Source organism: Hoplias malabaricus, chromosome 6 (assembly GCF_029633855.1).
Source record: "Hoplias malabaricus isolate fHopMal1 chromosome 6, fHopMal1.hap1, whole genome shotgun sequence".
Lineage (NCBI taxonomy): Eukaryota > Metazoa > Chordata > Actinopteri > Characiformes > Erythrinidae > Hoplias > Hoplias malabaricus.
This window is the reverse complement of record NC_089805.1, coordinates 28,259,378-28,271,075: the sequence shown is the minus strand read 5'-3', so window position 1 is coordinate 28,271,075 and position 11,698 is coordinate 28,259,378. Positions and strand designations below refer to the sequence as shown.

General features: G+C 38.7%; 2 protein-coding genes across 2 annotated transcripts; both read left to right on the top strand.

The window, feature by feature from the left end:
- The first annotated feature begins 547 nt into the window (after nt 1-547).
- Nucleotides 548-4,385, top strand: arpc1a (actin related protein 2/3 complex, subunit 1A). Its single transcript, XM_066673606.1, has 10 exons — nt 548-736; nt 1,764-1,856; nt 1,971-2,075; nt 2,172-2,394; nt 2,559-2,666; nt 2,826-3,038; nt 3,151-3,226; nt 3,326-3,519; nt 3,766-3,856; nt 3,968-4,385. The coding sequence occupies exons 2-10, from the start codon at nt 1,793-1,795 to the stop codon at nt 4,004-4,006; spliced, it is 1,113 nt and encodes a 370-aa protein (XP_066529703.1). The 5' UTR covers nt 548-736; nt 1,764-1,792; the 3' UTR covers nt 4,007-4,385.
- Nucleotides 4,386-4,692: 307 nt separating this feature from the next.
- arpc1b (actin related protein 2/3 complex, subunit 1B) lies at nt 4,693-11,534 on the top strand. The gene is made up of 10 exons (XM_066673836.1): nt 4,693-4,843; nt 5,488-5,562; nt 7,899-8,003; nt 8,085-8,307; nt 9,813-9,920; nt 10,116-10,322; nt 10,700-10,775; nt 10,853-11,049; nt 11,136-11,226; nt 11,320-11,534. Exons 2-10 carry the CDS (start codon nt 5,499-5,501, stop codon nt 11,356-11,358), a joined length of 1,110 nt encoding a protein of 369 aa, XP_066529933.1. The 5' UTR covers nt 4,693-4,843; nt 5,488-5,498; the 3' UTR covers nt 11,359-11,534.
- Nucleotides 11,535-11,698: the final 164 nt, after the last annotated feature.

Below are 11,698 nucleotides of genomic sequence, written 5' to 3'. Positions count from 1 at the left end.
ATCATCAATTAAGCCCATCACTGATCACCAAATGACATATTTAGAAGTTATTTCCAAGTAAATAATCCCTTAATGTAACTCTTCACTTCCTATTAGTTTGAACTGATCTGTGAACATACATATAGGTGGTTTCCCCACACAGAGATTAAGTCTAGTCTGGATCATATCCTCCGTTCAATGGAAAATCACCATTCTAAATGCTGTGTAGTTCAGGGAAAGGCTGAATCCCTGTTTGTCTGCACTTTCTACTGAGCTAGTTTTCTCTGTGGCCCGATTATAACGCAGAAAGCGTTTTGGGCTGGCAAAATTAACTTAGCATCACTGCTATGATGAGCTGTGATATGGGTCATGAACTAACATGATGAAAATAAGCTCGTTTGAATTTCCAAAAAGCTTTATAAATGGTGAACTAGGAAAAGTTATAATACCTTCTTGCGAGTACTAACCGCTTATCTGCTCAAATACAGTTCTGTAAGTTAAAAGTGAATGTCAGAAAATGTATGAAAAGAAATTTGTAGTCTAAAGTCCCCGTGCTTTGCTCTGGGCTCGTCCCTGGCGTCAGTGCGCGTGCGCATGCGCTGTGCGGTGTGTCTGCGCGGAGCGAGCGTCGTTGCCGTTTGTCGGTTGTGAGCGGAGCAGCCGGAGTGGATTCGTGTCGACTGTCCAGAGTCCGCGAATTCAAGTCCGTCCGAACAGGAACAGCAGCGGCGGACGTTTGACCACATCAGCTGTCCAGGTACAGAGCAGAGGAGGCCTGTTCTATAAGACAGAAAAAGAGAATGTGACTGCGAGAGAAGGAGAAAGCCGGCGTCTCGGCTCACTGAGGCCTTTTCTGTAACCATTTCAGAGCGTCAAGAAATTGGGCCATCCCCCACAGAACCCTAACGCTTTAATTTTGCTTTTGATTTTTAGTGGTTTACCCTAGTCCGCCTGTCGATCAGGAGTTCAGAATGCTTTGCTTAATAGCTGCTGATTAGATTCTTTAAAATCTTAGCTTGTACGTTGGCCAATGCTAGTGCTCTTCAGCTCGTTAGCAGTTTGTGGCCACTGGCAGATTCACCGAGGCTGTGTTTTAAACGGCTCCCTGCTCCCTCTGTAGTGAACTAGGCACGTCGCGATACAGCGGCCTCTACACTTCTATAGCAAATAACTTGTTTCGAATTTAACACCGTTTATATTCTGCTATAAGATATACGACTTACTAACATTTATTTAGTGCAAAAAATGGCCGAAGCATAATCTGTTGGTGTATGTAGTGCACTGTGTAGGGAGTGATGACCCATTTGAAATTGAGCCCTCTTTAACCCTAGATATAGCTTAGCTCTCTCGCTAAGCTACAGCCCGAGTAGCTGATATTGATCCACGCCCTGAAACCGAGAAGTGGTCACTGACTTCTTATTCTTGTTCTGCCGGTTCAGTAAGATATCTCAAATTTCTCATTTGTAAAACGAGCTGAGAGCGATAGACGCTGAATTGTAGCGAGAAACGACTTTGACTGGCAGTAAGGGCATTTCTAATTTGTCAGCTCATTTCTTTCCTAGGATTAAATTGATAAAATTATGATAAACTTTACAAAAACTGCTTAATGATTAGATTATGATTTACTAATACTAACATAAAGCTGGCTAACTTGCTTGCACAGAGATTTCCTTAGTTTCCAATAGCAATACTGTCTTGTTACTTAAGAGTTGAGACACCTCAACTCTAGGTTAAAGATTTTCATGCTGATCACACCTGAGTAATTACTTTGTTTTTCCATTCAGGGTTGGAAAAAAAAAAGTGGAAAAAGAAAATGTCACTTCACCAGTTTCTCTTGGAGCCCATCACATGCCATGCATGGAACAGGGACAGGACCCGTAAGCCACTGATTCCTTCATCTTAGATTATCACCTTAGACTTGGACTGTTGCTAGATATTTACTATTTAATATGAGCAGTGGTTAAGTTTGCTTGTTGACTTGTTTCCTTCAGAAATTGCTATCAGTCCAAATAATCATGAGGTTCATATATACAAGAAGAGTGGAAATCAGTGGGTGAAAGCACATGAATTAAAAGAACACAATGGTCACATTACCGGTAAGCACACTCTCTGATTATTATGCCAACATATTTGGGAACATGACACAGCTTGGTTTGGTGTCAACTCATAATTATTTTAATGAATACTTTCAGGCATTGACTGGGCTCCTAAAAGCGATCGGATTGTAACTTGTGGAGCAGATCGCAACGCCTATGTGTGGAGCCAGAAGGACGGTGTGTGGAAGCCCACTCTTGTCATCCTCAGGATCAACCGTGCTGCCACGTTTGTGAAGTGGTCTCCGCTGGAAAACAAATTTGCAGTGGGCAGTGGAGCTCGCCTCATATCAGTTTGCTACTTTGAGTCTGAGAATGACTGGTAAGTCAAGTACAACAATAACTTGGAATTTTTTACAAGGCATTCTAATTTATTTTTCACCTCTAAACATGGAACATACTTTTACATCTAGCAAGCATTTTTGAGACATTCAGAGTACATTACACTTAATCTGCTCAAAGCTTATATATGGTCTTCTCTTTAAGGTGGGTGAGCAAACACATCAAGAAGCCTATCCGCTCCACTGTCCTTAGTCTTGACTGGCATCCAAACAATGTACTTCTGGCAGCTGGGTCATGTGACTTCAAATGCAGGTAAGATACTCGATTACCTTTCGTTCTATCCACTATTCCCGTTATGACTAGCTTGACTGAATACAATATAAAACTACGTTGTCATGGAAAAAACATTGAATTAAATCCTTGTACTGACTTTGGTCCTCTATAGTTAGCTTGTGTCGTTTTTATTTCTAGGGTATTTTCTGCATACATCAAGGAAGTGGATGAGAAGCCAGCTCCAACTCCATGGGGGTCCAAGATGCCATTTGGGCAAGTAATGGCAGAATTTGGTGGGGCAGGCAGTGGAGGATGGGTCCACAGTGTTTGTTTCTCAGCCAGTGGGAACAGACTGGCCTGGGTCAGCCATGACAGCACTGTGACTGTGGTGGATCCCACAAAGAGCTCAACGTGAGTGTTTGTCATAACTTCTTATTTAATTTTCTTTATTTAAATGTTAAAATTGCAAAATGTATTTATATTCATATTTTGGCAAGAGATATACACATTTGTTATTTTATAGGCCAAGCCAACTGAAAACGGAATTCCTTGCTCTTCTGAGTGTCACCTTTGTTTCAGAGAACAACATTGTTGCAGCTGTAAGTTTACATTGATTTGCAGTGATGACACTGTAAATATGCCATATTTTAGGACTCAACTTGCAATTGTGTTTTTTTTTTTTTTTTTTAACTCTGAAGGGTCATGATTGCTGCCCAATGCTGTTTAGTTTTGATGATGGTGGCACCTTGACCTTCATATCAAAGTTGGACATTCCAAAGCAGAGCATTCAGCGCAACATCTCTGCCATGGAGCGCTTTCGCAACATGGACAAGAGAGCCACCACTGAAGACCGCAATAGCACCCTGGAAACCCTCCACCAGAACAGCATCACGTAAGTCTCAAGCTCTTATATTGATCTTGAATGACGTTGACCTTTGACATTGATTATGGTGGAATGTCACCTGTGGAAATTTTCAAGCACGGTTTGTAAGAGAAAAAAATATTTGGATTATAGTGAACATCATTGTGGATTTTATATGGTCAGGAATGTTAAGTCAAACATTTTTTATTGTTATTTATTTATTATTTATGAATTTTTTATTTTTTTTGGGGGGGGGGGGGTTGTCCTATTCTACAGCCAAGTGTCTATATATGAAGGGGACAAAAGAGATTGTCGCAAATTCTGCACTACAGGAATTGATGGCGCAATGACCATATGGGACTTTAAGGTTTGTAATTAGTTGTTTAGCTTTTCTTTTTTTATTCAGTGATTTCTTGATTATATTTCTGAGCTTTTTGTCTTATTTTCTCATTTTTTTTTCATCTGTTTATCTCCACAGACTTTAGAGTCCTCAATTCAAGGTCTGCGAATCATGTAAAAGAACTCGCTATGAACTAGCATGACACAGCGCAAGCAATGCAGCTTGAAGACTAACAAGGAGATTTCTGATAACACTTCTGAAAGTTTTTAACTGAAAAAAAAGCACTGAGCAGTGGTGTGAGCTGATGTGACACTTAAAAAAAATGGAAGAAAAAACACTAATCAAAAAAGTGGTTGGGGTCTTTTTTTTGTTTAATTTTTTTCTTTTCTTTTTTATTTTATTTTATTTTTTTTTATTTCTATGCCAAAACTGGTGATCCAGCAGTCTGATATTTGATCTTGGTGTTCTGGTCCTCCAGATGAACCAGAGAGGCGTTAAATTAAAGGAGAATTTTATGTACATGGTCTGCTAGAAATAAATGAAGTATACTACACAACATTGTGTTATGAAGTCTCATGTTTGGGTAATTTGTCATTGTTATTATAACATGCTGTGCAAGCATGGCTTAGAATACACAGGTTGCAAATTCTTAAAAATGTGGGTGCTTAATTTTTGATTGACAGATATTTATACATGGAATATGTTCATATGAGCAGGGGTAGATCATGAGAGGAGCTTGTGTTTTCCAAGTCTGAGCAGGATGTTGAAGGGAGTTGAGCAGAAGGCTGGCCTCACTAGCAGACAGCCGCCCACACAAGGAAGTGGTTATGTGTTTCAAACAGGAAGGGGGAAGAACCTTTTTTTTATGTATATAAAGGCCTAAAGAAATAGTTCAGTTCATTGAGAGCCAAGCCAGCGTTTGTGTTGACTGCTCAGAGTCCACGAACACAGGCTTCTTTTCCATATCTTCAGATCTCCTACACCTCAGGGACGTTTGGTTTAAACATTTCCAGGGTGAGTAGAGTAGCAGTTTGTTTTTTTTGTGCAAATCTTTGAAAGCTGTGGGGTGGGTTCTGGTAGATGACATCTAGTGTGAAACTGCACATGTGCTGACATGTTACATGTTTTTATAAGAATAGCATAAGTGTTTTCTAGTTTAAATGCACTCTAGACTGCTATAGTGCTATATATTCTTAATGGATTTTCACTTAAGCTAGTTCTGGTGAAGGGAGTCTCAGTTTGGAAGGAGCTGGAAATGGAAAATATGAGATGAAAAGATGTTTTATGTGTTTTTCTTGTGCAGTTGTCACCAGTGTGTCTGACCTCATGTCACATTCCTTTCTGGTCTGGTTTTAATAAACTGCAAAAGTGAAAGAAAGGGGAAGTTAGTTGAGCCGAAGGCCGATAGAAAGTTTTTAGACAGAAACTAAATTTGATCTAGACCTGAAGGAATGTGTTTACATGCAAATCAAACATTGTGGAGGGAACTGAACGAGGAAGTTCTAAAACTTCTCCTTTCAATGCTGCTGCTCTTTTTCTTGCGGAAGCAAATTAACATATGTGACATTTTGAAACTGATAAATCTGGTAACAGTCTTTAGGATTTCAGCCTGAATAAGAAGTCCTTGTAATTCTTAATTTAATGCATCTGATTTGCAGAGACTTTAGCCATGGCTTATCACAGCTTTCTGTTAGAACCCATCAGCTGCCATGCCTGGAACAAGGACCGAACACGTAAGTTTAGATGTTCTTCTGAACAGCATCTCTGCACACTGAATACAGGGCATGTGTGGAAATAAAACATCTCACGTAAACAAGTTAGGTTATATACAATGTATACATACAAACCTGTATTAATACATAAGCAAAAGCAATTGGCAGTTATGCTTGTTTTTAAATTGGTCAGATTGCTGGAACATCTGGTCCCTGGCCAGGTTACCCCAGGTATTTCCTCTATACTCCCAGCAGGAGGAGGCTGCTGGACCTTCATATGCTCCTCTGATTTATGTACTTGCTCTGGAGCCTCAGTATTCACTGTTAAAGCCATCTGTGATGTAAGAAGCTCAAAACAGATAAAAGCTGGACTGCTTTTGCTTTTGGCACAGTGTAAGAACAAGGCTATTTTTATTGGTGATGTTTTTTTTCCTCTTTGGAGAATCACAAGATGAAAATCCTTGAACACTGTTCTTCATGAGTTTATCACTGATTTTGTATTATAATTCAGTTCATAGAGAATATAATTGTGTTACAGCAAAATTAGTAATGTTCAAAGTTACATTAGAGCCTGTTTTCAGCAGCATAAAGTTATGCAAACTTGTTATTTTGTGACAGTCTGAAGGTAAAAATCAATATATATATATATATATATATATATATATTTTATTTTTTAATAAAGTATATAAAAATATATTAAAAAAAACTATGACTAAAACACAAATTTAACTGAAAAATATAGATACATATATATTTCTTCTGTTGTTGGTTGAGGGATTGGTATTAAGGTATATTTCTACTGTACTTGTAGGACACACTTTGGGAAGTTCTGATCTTAAACATGTGTTATGTGCAGCCAAGTGAGGCACCGTTCAAGCTCTGAGATCGGCTGTTGTTTTAATCCACTTTTCTGCTGAGTTCACCATTCCCCAAGAACCACTGTACACACGGGTTTATGTCCATTGCCAAATATACAACATTTCAAACTTTTTCCCCCTCCCTGTGCTTTCATAGTCTTTCCAGCACTGTTAGGAGAGAGCAGCTTTGGGGCACAAAATGAATCAGCAAAAAAAGCATGAAATAGAGATAAATCAGGTCAAGAACAGTTGGCCCTTTGTTTGGTGAGAGCAGAAACTGGGGATAAATAGCGAAACGGCAGTGTAGTGCCATTCTCTGTCACCACCCTTCTCTTTTTTTCTGTTCTGCAATGATGAGAGAAGCAGTACTGACTAATTCTCCCCTTCTTCCTGTTTTACCATAAATGGTGTTGTGTTGCTGATGTGGGAAGTCTTAAGCAAACCACAGGCTCCTCAGCAGCAAATGAGGGCTGAGCTTTCTGTAGAGTCTGCAGCTGCCTTGTGGAAATAAACAGCAGCATTTCAACCCAAATACACTCACAAGACCATAAATGACTGAGCACATCTGCTCAGGTAGAAAGTTGTAGTTCTGACTCAGTCACATTTCTCTGGGCAAATGTCAGGTTCTTATTTTCTCACTCCTTACTTTGAGACTGTTATAAGATCTTTTAGCTATTCATTTCAGGAACAGCACCGTATCCATTTACATGGATTTCAGTTGAGAATTCATAAACACTAAAGTCGTAAACAGAGATAAAATAGAATTTTCTCCCGAGTTATTAGTAGTTGCCAATTCCACTTATCAGTAAATCTTTAACAATTGTGCACAGAACCACCAGACATGATGGTGGGAACAAGCAGACATCCTACAAAGACTCATGACCCCAACCTATCACTTTTGTTTTTAAACTGCTGCTATTGCAATGCCACTGAACAACTTTACATTCTGAAGGAAATATTCAGACTACTCATAATGGATACTTAAGCTGACAGCTGCTTGTGATAGCAAGCACCATAGTTTGGGAATGGTTGGGGGGGATCAAAAACATCCAGAGAATGAGGCCAACTGTGCCCTTTTGGGCTTGCACTTTCTGATGATGGATGCCCACTGAAATTTGTAGAGTATATTTATGTTAAAACACTTTTTTCCCCTTCCTAAATCTAGATAATGGAGTCCAACAGATTAGAGCATACCCAAATTATTAAAACTGATATAATGTACAAGAATACCTAATAACTGTTTTGTAATAGAAGCAAAATATTTGATGTACTATCAAATATTTCAGATAATATTTGATTAGCCATTCTTTGACAAGCATTTTTCATGCTGCTTGTCACTTTTGTCCAGTGACCAAGAAACAGCAAAAGAAAAATCAAACTCAAAAAAAATATAATTCTGCCTTTCCAATTCACTATGTGACATTGTTTTAAACACATCTTTCTCTTATAAATGTATTATAAGTATATCATTAGATTGCTTTTCTATTTTTTGTTTTTTAGAAATTGCACTGTGTCCCAATAACCATGACGTCCATATCTACAAAAAGGAAGGAAACAGCTGGACTAAAACTCATGTGCTGAAGGAGCACAATGGACAGGTGACTGGTGAGTAACACTATAAGTCTCAGTGTACAACAGTGAGGTCAAATATTACATCTTTATCATCTTGTCTTCCTCTGCTGGCAGGTATTGACTGGGCTCCGGAGAGCAACCGCATTGTCACCTGTGGCACTGACCGCAACGCTTATGTGTGGACTTTGAAAGGGGATGTGTGGAAGCCCACTCTGGTCATCCTAAGGATCAATCGTGCTGCCCGTTGTGTGAAGTGGTCACCCAAAGAAAACAAGTTTGCGGTTGGCAGCGGATCACGTCTCATCTCTGTCTGCTACTTTGAGCAGGAGAATGACTGGTGAGCTGCTCTGGAATTTCTGCATCATAAGCCATTTTCCTGCAGTTGAACAGTGGGCCTCAGATGGACTCTCTGTGATTTTGAAATTTCTTAAGCTGGCAGACTATACTAAGCAGTACATCACTGTGTTATATTACATTAACAACTGAATTTGATGCCATCAACACATGTCAATAATTTTGGGATAGGGCATGTTTACCACTGTGTTGGATCACCTTTTCTGTTAACAACACTCTGTAAACACCTGGGAAGAAAAGAAACATTTGCTATAGTTTTTAAAGTGAAGTCTGTTCCCATTATTGCTTGTTTTAAGATTTCAGCTGCTCTACAGCTCAGGGGTCTAATTATAGTGTTTTTTGGTTTCATGATGAATCAATTGTATTTCAGGAAATGACATGCTGTTTTCATCCATGCATAATGCAGATTTGCCTTTTTTAATGAAGAAAGTAAGTTCCTGAAAAAGACGTTGTCTGGATGGCATTATGTTGCTCCAAAATCAGTATCTATTGTTCAGGATGATCAATGCATTCAAAGATGCATGTCACCCATACAAAATGCACTAATGCACACCCATAACATCATGGATACTGGCTTATGCTCAAAGCTGGATGGTCCTGCTCCTCTTCAGCTAGAAGCATCTACAAAGTGATGAATCTCAAGTGATCTCCACTACAGAATTGTCTGTTTTTAATTCAGTGTTACCTGAAGGCCCAAAGATCACAGACATCCAGTACTGGTTTAGGCCTTGTCCAATGCATATAGAGATTTCTCTGGATTCTGTGAATCTTTGAATGATATTGTGAAGTGTATATGATGAAACTGTAGATGATGCAACTTTTTTTAGTATTTTAATTTGAGAAATATTATTCTTAATTTTTTTTTTCCATTATTTGCCTGCAGTCTAGTTAACAGACTAGTTTAAACACTCCCCATTTCTACATGAGCCTCTCTGAGACACTCATTGTAATGTATTGCTGGCATCAAATTCAAAATGGGCAAAAATATATATATAAACTAATTTTCTCAAGATCATTTCTCTGCATGTAGTTCCCTATGCAATAGGTCTAGTATAGTGTAGTCTAGTAATAGTCTAGCCTTTGGCCATATCACAGAGAAATAGTGAGTTGAATCTCCATTAGAGGTGGTAAAATAAAGCATCCTATTGCCAGTTAGTATTCTCCTGCAAGGATATTGAGATGTCTAATAATGTTGGAAAAAATAAGATACTGCCTCCTCACGTCTCAGTAGAAGCACCTGGTAGCGACTACATTTAGAAAATGTACTAATTCTGTACATATTTGTGTTTCTAAATGGGCTTCCTGCTAGATTACAACCCCAGTGGGAATAATTACTGAGGGTTTTGGAACAGCCAGAGATAGGTTATTACTGTATAATCCTCTCAGCCACAGGAAAAAAAAAAGTAATTTTCTTTGTGTAATGTCTAATTAAACCCTTCACCGTGCATTTTTGTGTAGTGGTAACTGATGTAATATTTTGTTCTTTAGGTGGGTTTGTAAGCACATTAAAAAACCCATCCGCTCTACTATTCTTTGCCTGGACTGGCATCCCAACAACATTCTACTGGCCGCTGGTTCATGTGACTTCAAATGCAGGTAGGGATATTTTATATATTTCAGTAAGAATTGTGTATATATATATATATTATAAAACATACTTTGCAACATATATATAACATACATAATGTACACTCCATTCACTGAAAAATACTGATGACCATTCAAAGGACAACACACAGAATAGATCATATTAAACCATCTGAATTCCTAAGCCATCCTGTCTCCTTCCAGGATTTTCTCTGCCTATATAAAAGAGGTGGAGGAAAAGCCTGCTCCTACTCCATGGGGTTCCAAGATGCCTTTTGGGGAGGTGATGTTTGAGTCCACTGGCACTGCAGGCTGGGTACATGGAGTCTGTTTCTCTGAGAGTGGGAACCGGGTGGCCTGGGCTAGCCATGACAGCACAGTAGCCGTGGCGGAGGGAGGCAAGACTGCTGTGTAAGTTATGTTTTGCCACACTTCCCCTGGTTTCCCCCTTAAAGGAACATTACATAATATTTTACCTTAAAATTGCATCTTCAGAATAATTGTTACTAGGTTCAGAACTGCAGAAACACCAATATGTAATATTTAGAGAGCGTATGAAACCATGAGGGGATTAATGAACTTGTTAGATTGTTAATATTCTTACAGCCCCTGTGCAATTGTAAAGAAGCAAACTTTGGCATCAGACATGTCCAATTGATTGTGTGCAATCGAGATATTTTTGCATTCGAAAGATCCAAGCATTCTGTAGAACAATTAACGATTTGAAGCCTACATAAATGTACAGCCAAGGATTATTTATTTAACTAAAATATCTCTTATTACTTCAGAATTTCTAGTTTGACTTCAGAGACACTTCCTCTGCTTTGTGTGACCTTCATCACTGAGAACAGCTTAGTGGCAGCAGTAAGTATTGTGACCTGAACAGCTCTTTATTATTCGAGGCTGTAAAAGCTATTACCTAACAATCTTCTGGGTTTCAGGGCCATGACTGCTACCCTGTACTGTTTGTCTACGATGCTGGAAAAGGGGCTCTGACTTTTGGAGGGAAGCTGGATGTTCCAAAGCAGAGTGCTCAAAAAGGCATGACGGCTAGGGAGCGCTTCCAGAACCTGGACAAGAAAGCCACCAGTGACACCAAAGAGGCTGTGCTGGAATCTCTGCACAAAAACAGCATCAGGTAGTATTTGCTCTGCTTCGTGTAAGAATGTTTATAATATTAAACGCTTTGAATATGTCTCTAAAATATATTGTGCTTTCTTGTAGCCAAATCTCAGTTCTTGGGGGTGGGAAAGCTAACTGTACCAAGTTCTGCACCACTGGAATGGATGGTGGCATGGCCATTTGGGATGTAAAGGTCAGGCTTATATTTCCCCTTATTTGAGTTTTCTAATATTGTTTGTGTTTTTTAATACACCATAATAACTAAAATATTTGTTTTTTTGTACAGAGCCTTGAATCTGCTATGAAAGACCTGAAGATTGTCTAATTTAAGACTTCAAACTGCCCCACAGAGGAGATTGTGATGTCTCCTTGCTGCTTCTATGCAAATTATACAACAGTGCATTTCAAATTATTGTATGGAAATTACATTTCTGGAATAGCAAGTGTTTATGCTTATAAAATGTATAATTTGATTTGGACAAACCATGCAGTTTTTCTGTAGTGCATTTTCAGAATTAATATGCTGGTCATAAAATGCTTTTTATTAATGGGTGTGCTGATTCTTAAGTGTCCAAAAAACATGCTTAAAATTATGCTTTCACAGGCATATGGGGAAAAGAGTTGAATGATATAAGAAGTGAATACTCCACTCTGAACATATCTAG